The sequence below is a fragment of the Gymnoscopelus microlampas genome (genome assembly GCF_963454915.1).
Source record: "Gymnoscopelus microlampas genome assembly, chromosome: 23".
In the NCBI taxonomy this organism is placed as follows: Eukaryota; Metazoa; Chordata; class Actinopteri; order Myctophiformes; family Myctophidae; genus Gymnoscopelus; species Gymnoscopelus microlampas.
Genome location: NC_139960.1, coordinates 34761407 through 34782369, shown reverse-complemented (window position 1 = coordinate 34782369; position 20963 = coordinate 34761407). Strand labels below are relative to the sequence as shown.

Below are 20963 nucleotides of genomic sequence, written 5' to 3'. Positions count from 1 at the left end.
CCATCGATTACATTTTCGATGAACCGAAATAGATTTTTTATAAAATTGACAAAATCGATTAATCTGATCAATCACTGAAGCCCTATTTTGCACTTTCTTTTTTTCACTTTCTATTTTGCACTTTTCTATTTTCACAATTTTGCCGTTTCTTAAAAGCAATTATTTGATTAAAACTGATTATTTTCTATAATCAACTAATTTGATGAATGTAGTTAAATTGACTGTTGCACCCCTCTTGTGTAGCAGAGGTGTTGTCGTCACTCATCAGATGAAGCTACTACGCTGTGAAGGTTTGCTTAAAGCCTCGCTATGCAAATTTGTTTTATGAAAATGATTGAATTTAGTCCAATCTGTATGGTAGAATGTGATAAAATATAATTTATACAATTGGGGTGGTTGTAATTTGTCTCCCACCTCTTCTATCGTGACACTTCGATCGTGTCAGTGGTCATGTCTCACCTAGACGCAGGATCTGACACGAATTTTGACCTGATGATCAAGATTCAATGTATCCCCTGAGCAAGCAGGTCGGCTCTGTTAGCTCAAAGATAAAAAAGTTCAGCTTTTCACTTAGGCAGGAAACAAGGTTTAAAGCCAGGGTAAAAGAGGAAAGTCACATAGTGCTGCATTAATTCAACACTCATTTTAGTATTGAACAAATAATACACCTCAAGTGGATAATTTTATTCCTTCAAACAAAGGGGAATTACTTTGCTCAAACCGTCATTCCCACCGCTTTTAGATAAAAACGAAAGCCTTCTTTATTAACTTCTTCTCCTATTCATGATGAGATTACAAGTTCTAAGCATTTGCAAATGATTACCGTAAGTCATCCTTGAAGTTGTTTCTTAAGAACGCAGGCTGATAAATTGAACAGCTTTTTTGGGAGAGCTCACAATAATTAAACAATAAGATAGATTAGTGGAATGAATACCCTTTCATAAACCTGCTGAGATATTACACATCCAAGAATGGTGGATACTGCATTTCACATCACTGGCATTGTTTCGGGTGCGTTTTTTTTCTTCCAACAGAATTGGAAAATATAAATATTGAAAAACAAACAATGTTGTACTATTGCAAAAGAAATATGCTTAAATAATAATTCACGCGCCCATCAACTTTAACTCTCTCAGTGCCACACAACGAGATATCCCGAGTTTTTTCTGAATGCCCTCAGTGCCAAAACGAGAAGAAACAAGTGTTCAGAACCCAAGATATCATTATCTGAAGATTTGCAGCTCCATCCACTCTTTGTTTAACTTATAACTGAAAAGGGCTGTCTGTATCTTGCTTTCTAAGCACTTTTTTTTTACTTTGAAATTGCTGGCACAGTATGAACATATTTTTTTTATTTCATTGGCAATGAGAGAGTTAAGAAGCATTTAAACTTTTAAAGGCTTGATATATCTACATGCTCACAGCGCTGCACATTTTGACGCGTTTTGAGCCGGTAGATTGACTAGTTTCGGTGCACGCCACTGGCACGCAACTATGTGTACAAATTCTGCTTTAAAATAAAAACGTTTTTTTTTGTCTCATACTATAGAAATGACTGAATCGGTAGGTGAGGGGGGGTGATCCTTGTGGTCTGTTGGCCTAAATAGATACATAGAAACAGATGTATACATATGCCTTTGAAAGACTCCAAGCAGCGGGTTACAATACAGGGGCAGACTACTGGGGTCAGTAGTACTTACATGCCGCCGATTGTGACCGTGGCACAGGTGCGTTCCGAGAAGGCGGGGATGCCCTCGCCTGCTCCGGTGGCGGCTCTGATGTAGTCCACCGTCACGTTGACCTGGTGTGACACACAGGGACAAAAGAGCTCATATTTCAGTGGTTTCGTGGAGTTGGCTGGCATTGTGCGTGCGCGCGTGCGTGCGTGTCTGTCCTAGTATCCAAGGTCATCCCAAGTCAGTGTGTATCACATCAGGGTGCACAGATCTCCCCAGAGCAGCTGTTTGGAACGAACACACACACACACACACACACACACACACACCAAGCCACAAAGAGAGTGGGGAACAGCATGGAACTCGTACAACCCCCATACTGTGTGTTCATAACACTCATGGTCTAAAAACCCTGGAGACCCCGAAGTGTGTCTGACTGCGTTTGCCTACAGACGTGCACACGCAGCTGGGGGAAGACCTGCCTGACGATGACCGCCAAGGAACACGCGTGCGTGCACGCCAGAGAGGCACACAGCACCACTAGTGGGGATATACGCCATCTGCAGTTTAAGACAACATGTGTCCAACTATCCCGTCAGGCATAGAACAACGGTTAATTATGTATGCCGAATGGAAGGTCTACGACCAAAACTTTGCAGCATCCAACTTTGTAAGATTGCAAACTACAGCAGTGTGTGCTTTTTTTTCAAATGCATAAAAGTTTATAGCCATGCCGGACACAAAATACACACACGTTAATATTTCTCATTGGTTAAATATTTAAAGAACCCACAGACTTTCAACCTGGTGTCCTTATTTTGGCCATGTCATTATAGGTGAAACATTTCAAACGTTTTCAAATTATTACAGAAATATCTAAAATAACTGATGTAGAGTATCAAGTTCACAAGTTGATGAATCGCAAATCATTGTGAGCATTGACATCGGCTATTTTCACTACTTTTGACCGACACCATTACACGAAATATAAAATAGGCTATTTGTTTAAAAAATATATATAATAATAAGTGCAATATGGATATATAAAGCTTCTGCCTGACACTATACACACACACATTGAAGTATCTCAAATAAATCACAATCTCCAGTCGCTTATACTGTATGAGGAAAGAGCCAAAGCTATTATGGGACCGGTGGCCCAGGACAAAAACAGACAACTGTCTTGTCATTAATCTGAGGGACAGGGACGGGTTGAGGAACAGGGACGGGTCTAGGACAACAGGACAGGACTGACGAGGAGAAGGACGCCTGTCCATGCAGGATAGATGTCAGCATATGAGACTCGGGGACCAGGGACACAAGCAGCTCGCGGGAATGATCCATAGGGTCGAATTGTTTTCGTTTCTCTAAGACATGACGGTGTTCCCGTTTACTGTACTTGACGGTGGTTTCGTATGCTTTAACCACGTGAACCCTCTGTTCTGGAGGCGAACACTGGCACATTTCTTGTGCACACAAAAGTTGTTTTGGTTTGTTTGCTTTCACGCGTATTTTGAAATACTTAACTTACATTTTATATTGGAATTGATGGAGATCTGATGTCAAAGATCCATATCGGAGCCAAGCCCCACGTTGATCCCGAGATCCACATAATTAAATGTTTATGATATGCAGGCTGTGGTGGAAAAAGTGCTCAAATTCTTTACTTAAGTAAAAGTACCAATACTGCAATATAAAAATACTCTGTTACAAGTAAAAATCCAGAATTAAAATGTTACTTGAGTAAAAGTACGAAAGTATTTGCATCAAAATGTACTTAAAGTACCAAAAGTAAAAGTACTAAATATTTGAAAATAGCCGATCTACAAGCTCACAACGCGTCGCGATGCGACGCGTTGTGAGCTTGTATGCTATTTTCAAATAGCCTAGGTTTAAAATAGGTTTAAAGTGGTTAGTGTATGTTTCATTATATCATAATTTATATCTGAAAAGTAACTAGTAACTAAAGTCTTCAAGTAAATGTAGTGGAGTAAAAGTACAATATTTGCCTATGAGATGTAGTGGAGTAGAAGTAAAAGTATTGGAAATTGGAAATACTCAAGTAAAGTACAAATACCTCAAAATTGTACTTAAGTACAGTACTTAAGTAAATGTACTTAGTTACTTTCCACCACTGTATGCAGGTATGTTGTATGTTGTTATCACAGTCTGGTAGCGTCTGCCACACCAACATTTCACTGCTCATGCTTGTATGCGCATGTGACAAATAAAACCTCTGATCTTGACTAAACGATTGTATTATCAACCACAGAAATGGGCTGAAACGGTCTCTAAAGTCACATTACACGGAACCTACCCCGAAACATACTCAATTTAATTCATTTTGTGGCTGAATCCGCACAAATAAGCCGCTCTGATTGCCGTGATGGGAATCCATTCATCAGCCACGTCCCATTGAACCCCCTCTCGATTTCTCCTCACTCCTCGACATTCGCGCACGCAGCCTTATCAGCCAATCAAAGTTTCATTCATGACGGATGGGGGGGGAAAGCCCTCCGGCGGCCTTTGTGTGTGCAGCGTTCCCATTAGCGCTGAATGGGTGTAATGGCAGCACACGAGGCCAGGACGCGGCTAACGGGCTAATTGCAGCTCTGAAAAGGGGAGGAACAACGAGGACCGAAGCAGGACATGAGGAAATTAGATCGCGACGTATAAACAACAACAAGTACGACCAAGGAGAAGAGGCTACTGGTTAAACACCACAATAACCCTGGCATTCGTGTTGATTTTGACAGCGTTCAGTTTTAGTCATGCCTTTTGAATCAAATTCCATTTAGTTTTAGTCATATTTTAGTCACCTGAAATGTTTTACTGTTAGTCTAGATTTAGTTGTCATAAGATTATAGTCGACTAAATCTACAGTTGATTTAGTCGACTAAAATGTATTTTGGCGGGCCTTGATAGCGTCATATGGCTGATTTAACACTTGCTGAAAATAGCCGATCTACAAGCTCACGAGCTTGTAGATCTGCTATTTTCAGAGCGCAACACTGAGCAACAAGCATAAAACAACTTGTCTTTTAGTTCTACTGGATCTCTTCTCCACCAGTCCCTCACAACATTTTAGTCTAGTTTTTATTTGTTGACAAAATTGTCAATACATTTAGTCTTAGTTTTAGTCATCATGGCTTAGTTTTTATTTAGTTTTCGTCAGTTAAATAAAGGTTGTCGACGAACATTTTTCGTCATAGTTTACGTCGACGAAATCAACACTGCCGAGCAACCCTATTCCGGGGGGGGGGGGGGGTAAAAGTCAGCAATAATAGTCACTCTACAAGCGCACGATGCGCCACATTGTGAGCCTGTAGACCGGCTATTTTCGGCTAACAGAATTGGTGTAGAGACGGAAAAGGAGAGGGCCTTTACAGCACAGGGGATTCCGGTCATCTAAGTATATGGGGTTTGACAAGTTGAATGAACACTTTGCATCCCTATTCTCGGGCATGCCTCAATAGGCGAACGTGGACAAACATCTGGCGACAAGAGATGAACATGTGGCGAAAACAGGCGAGCGTGCGGCGCTATGGATGTCCGACAACGTACAGTATGAAGGGTTGAAGGGGTTTAGAACAAAAGAAGATGGAGAATAAAACAAAATCAACAAATATGTTTGTTTTAAATGGGACAGAAACAGGAAGTAGATCATCAGATTCCAGGAGTGGGGGGGGGGGATCCATTAAGAGAACGTGATGATAGATTAAAAGCTTTGACAAAGCCATGCTAGATTAGAGCAGAACCCAGGCCCATTCTCCACGGGGCCATCTAACTTGATCTCCTGATAAGGCAGAGAGGCATCTATATGAACCCCCAGAGGGGGCCAGTGAGAGAGAGAGCGAGAGAGATGGATGGGAGGGAGGGATGGGAGGGATGGTCTGATAAGAGGGAGAATGGCATGAAGGGAGTAGGGTGTGGTTTATTGAAAAAAAAATAAAAAAAAAAATTTTCACGATTTTTCAAAAATAGCAGATCTACAAGCTCGTAGCGCGGCACTCGGTGCCGCGCCACGAGCTTGTATATCTGCTATTTTTGAATAGCCAAAGAAATCTAAAGTGACACAGATGCGTTCCAGGTCTTAACACATTGGCTGCCATGGACGCAGATCTGCGTTCTTTTGCGCAAAAGACCCGACGCTGCCATGGACGCAGATCTGCGTTCTTTCAACAAAAAACAAAAAATCAAAATATATATATATATATTTTTTTTTGTAATTTTTTAATTTGACCCAAAGACCAAGGAGATATGATTTTCCGAAGATTTAGACTCCCATCCACTTCCTTGTAACTTAAACATTCTGTATCTCGGCTCCTAAGTACTTTTTTTTTCTCATTGAAAAAGTCTGGCAGTCTACTGTAGGAAAAAAATATATATATATGGCAGCCAATGTGTTAAACCATTAAGAAATTTTTTGATTTGAGCTAAAAAAGCATTATTTTACACTTTGGGCTATTGAAAAATAGCAGATCTACAAGCTCATAGCGCGGCACCGAGTGCCGCGCTACGAGCTTGTAGATCTGCTATTTTTGAAAATTCGTGAAAATGTGTGCAAATATTTGTATATATATATTTTTAAAGCGAACATTTTTAACTCAAATCTTTGCCTCTGGGGGTCCCTGGAACAAAATATTTTGATGGGGGTCCGCGGCCAAATACATATAATTTTGGGGGTCCCTGACATGAAAAAGATTGAGCACCACTGATACAGAAACATACGTTTTTCAGAAAACTGTTGAGATTTAGGAGACATGTAGAATCGGCTTCAGGTCTCAATGGGTTAATACGAAAATAAACCCTTTAAACCAATATTGTATCTATTTAAATTTATTTTATTTGTTTGGTTTACTTTACTGTGCAAGTCAAGGATTAACACTCATTGTGTGGATGGCAGCTGTTCTACGATTAAATGTTATTGGGATGGACTATGAGGTTAATATGTGCATTCATTAAAAAAAAAGGATATAGCGCTGATGCATGTAAAACACAGTGACAAGCGTAGGCGAAACATGGCAACAAACTCAAATAAGTGCAGAATCTGGCCTAACTCTTCCATACTGCAACAAGCCTACAAATACATTTCAAGTGGTATTCTTGGTTAAAACTAAAAATGTGTTTAGAAAGTTTAAGTTCTAGTTTCTGATGGTAACCATGGAGTGTTTGTTCGGTAACAAGGGTCTCCTCTCTCTCAGCCAGGAGGTCCTTGGCCTTAAATATGGTGAAGGCCCCTGCTCTAGACTATGGATTGCTGACAGCACCCATTCAAGCACCACAAATAAAAGTAATCTGATTCGCCGAGTACTAATAGAGTGACCCATGACCTTATCAGGTCAGAGAATGGGAGGACAATGGACTGTAAAACCAGTGATGCAGACACAGCTAATGGATCTACCAGCACACAAACGCGCCGCAACGTGATGCATCGTGAGCTTGTGGATATTTAGAGAGTCAGTTGTGGAGGTAGTAAAGAAAAGTAGCAATACCACAATGTAGAAATACTCTGTTACAAGTAAAAGGCCTGTGTTCAAAATGTTACTTGAGTAAAAGTACAAAAGTATTGGCATCAAAATATACTTAAAGTACCAAAAGTAAAATAAAATAAAAAAAACTGTTTGAACATAGCAGTTCTACAAGCTCACAAGCTTGTAGTGAGCTTGTAGATCGGCTATTTTCAAATAGCCTATGTATAAAATAGGGCTTAAGTGGTGAATGTATGTTTTATAATATAATAATTTATGTCTGCAAACTAACTAGTAACTGAAGTTTTCAAATAATTGTGCAATATTTGCCTCTGAGATGTGAGTAGAAATAAAAGCATTGAACATTGGAAATACTCCAGTAAAGTAAAAAAAAATACCTCAAAATGTAAGTACAGTACTTGAGTAAATGTATTTAGTCACTTTACACCATTGGCACGTGTCATAACAAACCCACTATACCAGCCCGTTCTAGAGACATTGCAGCTTCAGGGTTGGGCTTCTGGGATGGAGACCGACAGGAAGCGTGGAAAATAAAGGTGAGGGAAAGAAGGAGGAGAAAAAAAGGTCAAAGAGAAATAGACAGACTGCGCTCACGAGAGAGTGAGAGAGCGTGTGCTCTGGTCGGCGCCGGTGTTGTTAGCAGCCTGTAATAGCAGCTGCCTATCATTTAATGAAGAGAACGATGCTGCTACTGGGAACAAACCTTTGGCAGGGAATGAAAAAAAAGAACCCAGAGACGAGGTAGGAGGAAGAAGAAGCCCCATCTGGAAATTGAACTATAAGACCCGCTGACACTCAAGGCCTACAGCACTTTGGAACTGCTTGAGCGCTCACTCACACACACACACCACCAAGTGCTCTACCAATTGAGAAACGTGTGCAACTCAAGACACAGGTTTTCAAAGTGGAGGTCACGACCGCCAGAGGGCACCGGGCAGTTGGAAAGGATAATTAACTTACTTTTATTTAATTCATTAATTTATTTGCCCCTGAAAAGAAGTTGTCACTACACACCCCCGTTTTTCCCTTCAACAGACATCCATATACATGAGAACAAAAGAATGTGTGTTGAAGAAAGTGTCAGACTCATTATGAGGCGAAAGGTGATTTGAAGAGGTCCTTGACCAGTTGCTCAAATTAATTAGCAAGGGGGTGTATTGAGTGTTGAGACCGCATTTGTAAAGGACAGTGGCATTTTTTGTTGAATTTGGAGAAACCACTTGTAATATTAGCTGTCTTGATTTGTTGATGATTCTTGATATTAGATGTGTTTACCGCAACAGCTGACAGTTTGTGAATATTGCCAATAAACTTAATTAGAATATACTTTTGAGTGAGTATACATATATACACACACACTCTTACATTTAAATTAGATTACTGTGCCAGTATAACCAGCTGAACCCTAGCGTCATGGGGTTCACAAACGGGTGAACATTCGGTGAAACTAGCAGATCTACAAGGTGCGCCGACGACACGTTGTGAGCTTGTAGATCAGTTATTACTGGCAAAGAGTTATGGTACAGAGGGGAAAAAAGGAGCAGAACTCGCATAGAGCCCTGGGGAACTCCGCCCAAACAAGGTATACAGGGTTTAAAAGTGGTTAACCACTTTCAACCTGGCATCCCTATTTTGGGCTTTTTTTTTTCAAACATAAAAAAAAATATTCAAAAACTATTCTCTATTTTCAAAAACATTTGGGAAAATAGTGAAAAGAGCCAATTTACAAGCTGTTTCCATTCATTTTCGAATGGCATTTGGCATTTGGGGGTGATTGTATATCAGCAATTTTTGCTACTTTTTGTATGCCACCGATGTACAACGAAATATATATACATACATACAGTACATACATACACACGCACAGCACTAATAGGAAGCAACACACTTTATTGGCAGTCCAACACGCGCGGCTGTATTACAGGAGCCACTTTGAACATGCAGGATTATCTGAATGTGCTCTTCCCTGATAAGTGGCTTAAATGCAACATTTCCATAGGGAGGTTTTTTTCTGCTGAGGCTGAGACCCAGCAGCCCCGCAAGAAGCACTACTTATAAAGTTAGCCAAATCGAGCCTTTTGGAATTATGTCACAAAGCAAGCGCCGCCATTTCAATGGGGAGGTAATGTATAAGTGAAGGATAGAGAGAGAGAGAGAGAGAGAGAGAGAGAGAGAGAGAGAGAGAGAGAGACGTTGGAAGAGAAACAAAAAAGGGCAGATAAGAGAAGTGTTGCAGTGTAGATTTATTACCTTAATTAGTCCAAATGACAAGTTAAAAGACCATATTGGCGTCAATACGCGTCATTGTCTGTTCAAAACTTTGGCCATGTATCGCACAGAAACAGACGATTTTCGCGTTAGTGGCTTTATTCGATTTCGCATTCAGTCAAATTTTCATCCGAAGTCATTCAAATATTACAGAACTTTATCGCAATAATTGATTCAATTCTCCTCTATATTAGGAACTAATTTATTTAGGCTAGACTTTTCAAATCAATCCGCACTTAAAAATGCATTAAAACACTAGCCTCATATACGGTAGTGAAATGAACTGAATCCAACGGCTTCCTCGAAAATCAAACAAACCCACGCCGACCATTTGGAAAAAAGTTTGGCAGTAATGAAAAGTGTACTGTGAATCACAGACAATGGGATAAAGATCGTCAACAACCACAAGCTTTCAAAACCCATTCACTTCTATAATTAATCAAGAAAAACAAAGCACATAAACATGTACTCTAGGTCAGTTGTATTCAAAATAGAAGGCAATCTTGACGCATTGCGAGTTTGTAGATCAGCTGTTTTTGCCATTTCACAGTAGGGTTAGGCTGCAGCCAGAGGCTATGGCTATTTGGGGGTCCTAAGTCAGAGGTTCCATGGGGGTCCACAGTTAAATGAAGCATAGCGTTAGGTCATGCAGGACACGGAAGCCTTGCACGCCTCAGCTGTCAGTCAGCTGATGTGAACATCAGCTTTCTATTCCCCATTCACAGCGCTGCTGGTCATTACGTCACGCCTTAGCAAAGAGGTTCCTTTAACCCATTGCCGACTCTACATGTCTCCTAAATCTCAACAGTTTTCTGAAAAAACAAAATTATATGTATTTGGCCGCGGACCCCCTTCAAAATATTTTGTTCCAGGGACCCCCTGAAGCAAAGATTTGAGTTAAAAATGTTCGCTTTAAAAATATATATATTCAAAGATGTGCACACATTTTCACGAATTTTCAAAAATAGCAGATCTACAAGCTCGTAGCGCGGCACTCGGTGCCGCGCTATGAGCTTGTAGATCTGCTATTTTTGAATAGCCTAAAGTGTAAAATAATGCTTTTTTAGCTCAAATATAAAAATGACACAGTTCCAGGACTTAATGGGTTAAATGCGGCTTGGTATTCACTAGGTCTCTCCTGGTCTTGCTGACTTCATTTCATTTCTGCTAGCTGCCTCCTCCACCCCAGCCTCCACCTTTTGATTAGAGTCCGGCATAGATTCACATACTTGACTGATTATCATTTATATCTGCTAATTCAAACTAATACAATTATGTCAATGTATTGCTTATTGTTTGATATGGTATCCCTATGGGGGCTTTGCTTAGCAGTCCCTGATTTTGCTTAGCATGCTGCTTTGGACAAAAATCAGGGAATATCTCCAAGAGCGGAGCCTTTTAACTCCAAGCTTAACTGTACTCCATTTGTTGCAATAAATGGTTAAATCTACTTTGACTTGAGTGTTTCTGACTGAAACGGATCGTCATAGGAACCAAATGGACCCTTATGGGCCTGTACCTCCATGGCCTAATACAAACCAAACTAGGAGGTCCTTGAAATGAAAGATCAAAGAGTTTGAGAAGCACTGTGTTCTAAGTAATGTGTTGGTGGACGTGGGGTCAGGGCTCCAAGACCTCAACAGCGCCACCTGTAGGTGCAGATGTGTGTTTCGGAATCAGAAGTGGGGGTTGTCGTCGCGATCCGACTCCCTGCCTTCTCATTGCTATCAGATACAGACAACGCTCAAAAAAAAAAGAAAAAAAGGCAGCCTTTTGAATATGGATATTAGATATGCTTCATAAAAGATCAAGAGAGCTGCGTTCTCCATATAGAGTTGAGGAACTGAACGGAGGGTGGGGTGTGGGGGGGTGGGGGTTGGAAAGAAAAGCCAGTAATGTAGCTTTTATTCCACCAAAGTGAAGCGGTGGTATTACGGCTTTGAGCTTAAATCTCAGCATGCCGAGACTCATAGTTAATGCTTAGTCACGTCGCGGAGGGTTTAGTCAGGGGAAAATCCGCTTGTTTTTGCAACCGTGTAGCATGGCACGCTCTGAGGCAGCCTCTGAACTTTTATTTATTTTTAATTTTTCATGACTTAAGGGCCGGGGGGGGTTTACAGCTGGGGATTCAGCACACTCATTCTGTGTGTGTGTGTGTGTGTGTGTGTGTGTGTGTGTGTGTGTGTGTGTGTGTGTGTGTGTGTGTGTGTGCACCTGAATCCAGTGACCCAATGGGAGATGAATACTGGTCGAGTCCCGTTCCACCTTGTTAAGTTTGACAGTGAAACTCTGAGGCCAAATCAGGACACAACTGCACCATTATCTCTCTCCCACCTTCTCTCCTTTCTGCTTCTCTCCCTCTCTCGCTCTACCCGCCCTCCCCCCCCTCCTCTCTCCCTCCATATATCTCTCTCCACCCTCCCCCCCCCCCCCTCTCTCTTTCGGGGAAGACCCAGACAAGTCTAAGAGCATCCCCTCTTAATTCCTTTGGGTCAAGTCCCAATTTACCCCACAACAGTCGAGGTAAAAAAGGGCCTCCATCTCACTTTCTGTCGCAGGAAGATGAAAGCGGGATGGGGGAAACACGTGCTCGCTCTCTCTCTCTCTCTCACTCTCTGGAGCAGAAATTCAGTGAAAGCATCGGTTTTAACCCATTAAAACCTGAGGCCGATAAAAATAAAAAAAATCTAAATCCTAACACTTTAAAAAATATACATATATTCAAAGATTAGCACAAATTTTCACGATTTTACAAAAATAGCAGATCTACAAGCTCGTAGCGCGGCACTCGGTGCCGCGCTACGAGCTTGTATATCTGCTATTTTTGAATAGCCTAAAGAAATCTAAAAGTGACAGATGCGTTCCCGGTCTTAATGGGTTAAGACTTTCACTAATGCTTAGTGCTCCAAATCTGCTGCTCCCTCTAGTGCTTAGTGGTTCTGAGATTGGACGGCGTTAAGTGGGTCGACGGAAGCCTTCTGCTCGCAGCGGTCCAAACCGCCAGCGTACCTTTTAGAAGCATCTTAGCAGCATGCGGCCTGACAGTCTGGCGGCTAAGGTACTGCAGAACAACATTAATGCCTGGTGGGTTAAGTGTTGCGGCTGCAAATAAACTCTCATCTACCCATAGCGAGGCTGCCGTGGTTTGCGTTTGCTGCCTACTGGTTTCTTGTTGCCAAGGCAGCCGCATGGGTGAAGCTTGTATCATATAAAAAAAAAGTGTAACGATCATAGTTTTCGAAGCTCTGCAATAATCATTGATGGTGGGGTGGGGGAGACGAGAGGGGTTTTTATTTTTAGCTCTGCCCTAGTGTCTTAGCAACAATTCAAGCTTTGGGAGAGAAGCAGCCTTCCAGCACTCTTCTCTTATTGATTTTGGTTGTGTGAGAGGATGTGCATGTGCATGTGCGTGTGTGTGTGCGTGTGTGTGCGCGTGCATGCGTGGGTGTATGAGTTTGTGAGCGTGGGTGGGTGTGTGTGTATGCCGGATGGACGAGGGCTCCACCACTAACACGCAACTCACTTCAAACAGCATATAAGGTCCGCCTTCAATACTAATCAACTGTGGAAGAATGCAGTGGCGTATATATATTCAGCTCAATGACAGCGGGCGGGATCGCGAGGCCAGACACATCGGCAATCTTCAGGAGAACATCGACCGAGCTGAGTGTGGATAGTCATTATAAAACGCCATCTTAAGTGTCGTTTTAAATATTTCATGGAGCGGTTTGGCAGAGATCTACGTGACGGACGATGTTTGCCCGTCTGACAGCAGTGTTAGCGTGTCTGTGCCCGGGGGGTGTGGCTGACGTTATCAATTGCAATGGGGTGATTAATAATGTGTTCGGAGCAAACGCAAACGTGAACGTGCCGAGAAGGCCCGGGCGGACAGAAACCCATCAACTCTGCATGGCTCATCGAGTGTCGACCATGTGGAAAAACTGCAGGAATATCCTCGAACAAGCGAGGACACACACACACACACACACACACAAACATCATACTCCCACACTCCCAAACACAGACATTCCTCCTTTCGCACGCTAATCAAGCATTAGCTTCAGGCAAAGGACCATTTCATTTGAGATGATTTCTTTTCAACGCCCCAGAGTGGCGATGAGTGATGCTGTTGAATCGAGCCTCGCACAAAAGAGAGTGACACCAGAGAGGGCCTGAGTGTCACTGTCTGTCTGTCTGTGTGCGCGTGGGCATGTGTGGATGCATCGCATCGCTGTCGGGTGGTAAACCGTTCATGTCCTGAACCGCTACGTTTGAGCAAATGGAAACTGTGTTCTAATCTACGGATCCTATGTATTGTACTTACGTTTTTTGACACAAGCTCTTGTTAATGCTTTTTATTGGTTAAATTAAATAAGTATAGAACCCACAGACACACTTTTCAACCTGGCATCCCCATTTTGGCCAGGTCGTCATTAAAAAGGTGAAAGGTTTCAAATGTTTTTTTTTCTTCAAAAATCGGCTAGTTTCGCTACTTTTGTGTGATACACCGTCATCCAAAGTATAAAAATAGCAGATCTACATGCTCATAGCGCGGCACTCGGTGCCGCGCTATGAGCTTGTAGATCTGCTATTTTTGAATAGCCATTGATTTATGAAAAACATAAAAAATATGAAATATGGACAAACAGGTTTTCCGCCCGACAGTGACAATATTTTTTTTCTATGAGTAGTCGGTGGATCGATCAATGCGCGTGCGCGCGTTGACGCACACGGCCGCCGTTTACAGCATGTAAACAAGCCGAGATCAGACCCTTAATGAGGGGGTTAGCCAGGGCATGAAGCCTGCTTTCTTTTATTCCAATGTGGTTCACATTCCCTGCCTCACGAGCCTTTATTGCTGGCGAGGATAAACACTTAACGGCCACAGAAATGGGCTGCTATAGAGGTGTGTGTGTGTGTGTGTGTGTGTGTGTGTGTGTGTGTGTTTACTTTGTGTGTGTGAGCGCGTGTTTTAAAAGCACAACATTCAGCGCATCGGTTGAAATGGCAGCCTGAGGTGCACGCGCTCGTATAAAATGCATATGAAATCCATACATGGACACGTGTGTTCGAGCACGTTCATACTAGCGCAGGGCTATTGCATTTTAATGGGGGGAAAACATGATGAGCATGCAATTTTCTCCTACAGGCCGCCCAGTCTGGGTTTTACACTCATTGTGCCTTGCCGTTATTATGACCCTCAGCTCATGCGTGCGGGCCATCTTTGTTATGGCCATCTTTGACGGACATCTTTTGTCATGGCGCCTGCACACCTCGACGTCTCTGCTGCGTTTTTTTATTTATTTTTTTAATCCTCTCATCTCTCCCCCCCACGGAGTCAGACAAATAAACAGCGGAATCATTAGTCTCTCTTTGCTCGTCAACGGCGAGCCTACGGCCGAATTCTGCGCCATTAAGCCATTAAGACCTGGAACGCATCTGTGTGTCATTTTAGATATCTTTGGCTATTCAAAAATAGCAGGTCTACAAGCTCATAGCGCGGCACCGAGTGCCGCGCTATGAGCTTGTAGATCTGCTATTTTTTGAAAAATCTTGAAAACAAATTTTAGTTAGGATTTGGGAAACATTTTTAAGAATCGCCTCAGGTCTTAATGGGTTAAAAAAAAAAACATTAACAAGGATGATTAAGATTGCCGCGGAGGAGGGCTGGGGATGTGAGGATCTGCATCTCTCGCTGCTATTTGAGCAGTGTAAATAGACTGAGCTCTTGCTCATGGTCTATGCATGCGACGCATGACATGCACGCATCCGATCTGTGTTGGTCTGTTATCCACCCATGTGAAGATGTAGAACACGGCAACGTTCCTTGACCTTCGCTGTCTCACTTACTCACAGTTTCTTAACCACTTTTTTGGGTACGTCATTATTTGTAAACGTTTTCAAAGAAATGTCAAAGAAATTCTAAATGTTTTAGCTTGTGGATGGACTTTTATACATTGGGTTTAACCACAGCAGCCCTGTTTTGAAAAACAAGACATCCACAAGCTCACAATGTGCGCACTAGTCGTCGTAAGATGAAGCAGGATAATATCTCCATCTGAGAAGTTCAGGTTCATCTACTGTACTCAGGATGACATTGTCAACACAGATTGATGTTTAAAATGGGGAGAGCGGCTTGATTTTGTACGTAGACATGTGTTGCATGTCCTTCCCACTCACTATACTCAGCTTCCTGTCGCTCAATTCTCTCCTATCTAAAGCAACAATCTAAGCCCCTTATCCAAGGCCTCAGTTGTCTCCAGACTCGTCAAAAGAGACTTCCCTCCTTGCCGTCTCTACTGAAACTGATCCACAATGCTGCGGCACGCCGGCCTGGTCTTCAACCTCCAATAATTGTCTCCCCACGTTTGCGCTCCTTTCACTGGCTTCTGGTTGCTGCTTGCATCCAATTCAAAACACTGGTGATGACCTAAGAGGCAATCAAGAGTATGGCTGCGGCAACACCGTACTTTCAGGACATGATCCGTTCTCCACCTCTTACCACTCACTTGGAGCAGCGAAAACAGGACCTCTGTCCCTTCGTTCCCTACGACACCCTGACCTTCCGCTAGGGTTGGGTACCGAAATTCGGTTCCAAGCAGGAACCGATAAAGAAATTGTCGGTACCGGGTACCCATAAACAATATGTAATTTCGGTTCTGCATATCGGTTCCTAGACGCGCTAAAAGCTGTTAAAACAAAGGCAGCACAAAATCACAAATCCGGTAAAACACTGCTGTATGGAGAAGTATACATCAGTTGCGGAGCTGCTGCTTCTCCCTGAGCCACATTCCTCCCCGCACACGCCCCCCCCCCCCCTCTCCACTCCCCGCTCCCCTCTCCCCCTCAGTGACACCACCATGTCCGTCTCAACTGAAGTAGTGAGGAAGGAATTAGCCTGCCATGCAAACTTTGTAACCAAACGTTGCTGTTGTCACCTTGAAAACTAGAATCCATGTCAGAGGGTGTAACATTAACAGAACAACCAGCGCTAGTTAAGAGCCTCAGCCTGCGCAGAGCAAAACAATAACACCAGCTGTAAACGCTTCTCCTTGATTGTGTGTGTGTGTGTGTGTGTGTGTGTGTGTGTGTGTGTGTGTGTGTGTGTGTGTGTGTGTGTGTGTGTGTGTGTGTGTGTGTGTGTGTGTGTGTGTGTGCGTGTGTCTCTGTCTGTCTGTCTGTCTGTCTGTCTGTCTGTCTGTCTGTCTGTCTGTCTGTCTGTCTGTCTGTCTGTCTGTCTGAAATGAAACTTAAGTGACTTCTCCAAAAGGAAGGAATGGCCTAATATTATTAATGCATTTTGGTTGTGTGCAATAATGCAACTGCAGACATTACAGTATATTGCCTTTTGTTAGGCTAGTCAATGTTTTGAGACATTGTATTTTATTTGATATTTCTACACAATAGTAAATAAATAATTCTATACAATAAATAAATACGTTTTAAATAACTGATCTCAACATGGACTTATTATAGTTATGATATGAGGGTTTTGCCATAATCATGTAGCTCTACAAGAGAGGCATAGCCATGACAGCAATGGTACAACAAAATGTTTTAAAAAATGCATATATATTTTTAAAAGATAATACTTTAAGGCCATTTGGTATTCGGCCGTCGGCCAAGTGTTTCCTATATTCGTTTTTGGGCAAGTATTTTCCATTCGGTGCATCCCTATTAAATAGACATTTGACCTCTTATATTTTTTACCATTTTGGAACCGAAATATGGAACCGTTAAGAACCGTAACCGATAAGCAGAACCGGAACCGGAACCGGACTCGTAAAAATCCTAACGATACCCATCCCTACCTTCCGCGTTCGTGGTGTGTATTTTATTGTTTTTTTATGTAGGGGACTACGGATGGAAACTAGTTTCTAGCTAAATGTGGCATGTTTACGCGCATCACGTACAGATGATTAATTTCACTCATGTGCGTTCATCAACGTGCACTGACCTTACAAATAATCAAAGTTTTAAAAGTAAAGTTGCCAATGCTATAGGTGTCCGAGACTCTTATCCCTCCTTGCTCCCAAACTGTGGAATGACCTTTGATGTGTACCTGGTATCCTAATTTGTAGCACTCCATTGTTTTCTTTGCACTCCATTTACCCCGTCGTTTGTTGACTTAAGGTCCGTGACATTTACTCTGATGTTGCACCCTGCAAGTCTCCTTGGATGAGACTGTCTGCGTAATGCCTACATTCTCAACTGGCCTGATGATTAACCCATTAAGATCGGGAACGCATCTGTCATTTTTTATTATAACCACTTTAACCATTATCTTCTACTTTGGCTATTAAAAAATAGCAGATCTACAAGCCCATAGCGCGGCACCGAGTGCCACGCTATGAGTTTGTAGATCTGCTATTTTTTGAAAAGTCATGAAATTGTGTTCAAATCTTTGAATATATATACATATATATATATATACATTTTTTAAACCGAAAATTTGTAACTCAAATCTTTGCTTCTGGGGATTCCAATCTCACAATATGTTGTTCCAGGGACCCCCCCCCCCCCCAGAAGCAAAGAGTTGAGTTACAAATGTTTGCTTTATATTGATCTATAAAATGTAGATTTTATAGATCTACAAGCTTGTAGCGCGGCACTCAGTGCCGTGCTACGAGCTTGTAGATCTACTAGATCTACTATTTTTGAATAGCCAAAGTATATAATAATGGTTAAAGTGGTTACACAGATGCGTTACCGGTTTTAATGGGTTAAGGCCCGACCCCTAACTGGGAACTAAGAATTTGAGAACTCTAGCCTACATTGTAGATTCTATGTGATTAACGAAGAACGAAAGAAGTGCTGACTGCGGCAGAGAGAAAACGGGACGTGTGCACACAGCTGTGCGTAATGAATGTGAACTTAAGCGCCAAATGAGTAGTGGCGTCCCACAGGGCAGCGTGCCTGGGTCTCTTTAGCTCGTAGCCATGACCCCCCCGATGCGTTAGCTGGTGTAAATCACCGGGGCCTCTGGTGTGTAGAGCAGAGCGGATCGATGCAGACAAGAGGTAGAAATCAGCACTGCTTGTTTAAAATGGGAGAGCCGGCCCGATACCAGACCCCGGGGCGTCAGCCTGGACGTAAACGGAGATAGACCTATACATCTTGATCTGGAGAGACCGAAGATTAGGCAAAGCCGTTAACGTGTGTGTGTGTGTGTGTGCGTGCGTGTGTGTGTGTGGGGCAGGGTTTCCCCCCACCCTTTCTTCGATCACACACAAATCTTCCAATAGTCTCTCCTCAGAGCTATCATTTTGTTTGCGAACAGCTGACTACACCACAGGCAATCATATTGAATCTGATGCCAGCGTACTAATGTTCTATAATTACATCGTTTCTTAACCAGTGGTCCGTGGCATAATTGGTGGTTAATGTAAAAAAAAAAAATACATGTTTAAATTAAAAAAGAATTGATTTAGTATATACGAATATACATATTGTTGAGGAAACGGTGGGGTTGGTCCTGATTGTTCAATATATGCTAATGGTCCAGAGTTCAAATAAGGTTGAGAACACCTGCTCTAATCAGTGGCGTGCACAGACATTTTGAGGGGCAGGTGCTCAGGTAAATTATACTTTTTTTTGTTTACTTGGTCTGCTCTTTTTTCCCTCTACACCTATACCTCTTTGCCAAAAATAGCCGATCTACAAGCCCACAACGCCTCGCAGCGCGAGGCGTTGTGAGCTTGTAGATCTGCTATTTTTGGCTAAAGTTCTCCTCAGAAAAGGGATGCTAGGTTTCGAGTGGTTATGGTAAAAAGAAAAATCATATCACATAAAGATTTGGCGGACCCCCTGTAGTAACTCTGAGGACCCCCTAGGGGTCCCGGTCTCCCTGTTGAAGACCCCTGCTGTAAACTGGAAAAAAAAAACTTTTTTTTTTCTTTTTTTCAAAAGGGCAGTTCTGGTCAAGAGGGCAAAGGGCAGGTTTGTCTAGCACCACCTAGAGTCTATCTGTGCACGTCCCTGGCTCTAATAACCCCAACCCCCCCCCCCCCTCCCTCCATTAACAACAGAGTGAATGGGAGCCCTTCCTTACCTTCTTTCCAATCAGCTTCTTCCTCAGGAACTCACGGGCCTCAAACATGTAGGGGATGTCGTACAGAGGACGGAAACGCTTGTCTTTGTCTCTGTTCTTCTCCTAGAGAGAGAGAGAGAGAGAGAAAAAGAAAGAGAGAGAGATATGTTAGAGTGATGTTAGGAGCCTTGAATGGAGCTAATAAGCCATTTGTTCTCAATGTGGGGTCTGGGGACTTCCAGGGGTCCTTGATGGGGTTCCATTTCTAGGGGGAGGAACAGTTCGAACCAAAACATTTTTTTGTTAAAAACTTGAAGCTCTATATTCTGATATTAATCATTACTATTCTATTCAGTAACAGGGGGCTCACCACCTCTCGAGCTGAAGAGAACAGAAAGTACATTTTGTATAATATATATATACACACAATATATATATATATATATATATATATACACACAATATATATATATATATATATATATTTTTTTTTTCAGGTGGGTCACCAATTCTATTCAATCAGGAGAGAGAACCCATGCATCAGCTTCAATTCGATAGTGCTCCAATTATGTCTGCTAATTATTTTTTTCTTCCCCACTTCAAATTTCACTTGTTAATCCTGTATGAGTTCTCTCCCTGTATGAGTTCTCTCGCTTGATTAGACGAAATTGGTATCGCACCATGAAAACGTATGTTCAGTTTACTCTCCAAGAGTTGGAGAAACAGGGAGGCCCCTGCAACCGAACAAATACTCTATAGCAATATTTAATGCTCATTATATAAAATATAAGTTGTATAATAAATCTTATATTAAATACTGTATGTTTCAGCTATTTAAAAAGACAAATCTCTTAAGGAGGTCCCTGGCACAAGCTTTTTTTTCACTGGAATAAGCAATAGAAAGATATTTATGGAACATTATCAACTCTTGCATGTACAGTAAAAGACCGCATGGCTCAATACATCCAGTGCGGGAGGAGACCATTCCAACGCAACGCACGTCGTATGCATGCGCACACAAGCCCTGTTTGTTGTCTTTGTGTTAACACAGTGAGGGACTGGGACCCTGCATTTCACGCACGTACTGTACGTGCACACCTCAAACACAAACAGCCTCCCTTTGCCATCAATACACACACACACACACACACGCAGGCAATCAATACACACAATGACACACAGCGAAGGCATACCAACTTCCTGTCAAACTCGTACAAAAGCAAGCAGACTCGGTATGTGCGCGCACACAGACACACACACACACACACACACACAGAACTCCACACCAGCCTCCCCTCTATGCATTCTCTGACAGGAGCGGGCCACAAATAGAACCCATTTGCATTTTTCAAAAGAGACTGAGGGTTTCTGTGTCACTCCCGGTATCACGACGAGACAGACAGACATGCGCACACAAACATACACTCAAAACAACAAGCACACAAACACGCGCAGAGAAACAAACACAAACTCAAACAACACACAGGTGCCATTTTG

General features: G+C 42.4%; 1 protein-coding gene across 1 annotated transcript in view; it reads right to left on the bottom strand.

The window, feature by feature from the left end:
- snd1 (staphylococcal nuclease and tudor domain containing 1) overlaps positions 1-20963 on the bottom strand; it is a 390687-nt gene that overhangs the window by 308404 nt on the left and 61320 nt on the right. The window contains exons 11-12 of the mRNA XM_084049382.1: positions 19488-19589; positions 1701-1801 (exon numbers count right to left, since the gene is read on the bottom strand). Coding sequence (XP_083905508.1) covers positions 1701-1801; positions 19488-19589 — 203 coding nt within the window. The remainder of the gene's footprint in view (positions 1-1700; positions 1802-19487; positions 19590-20963) is intronic.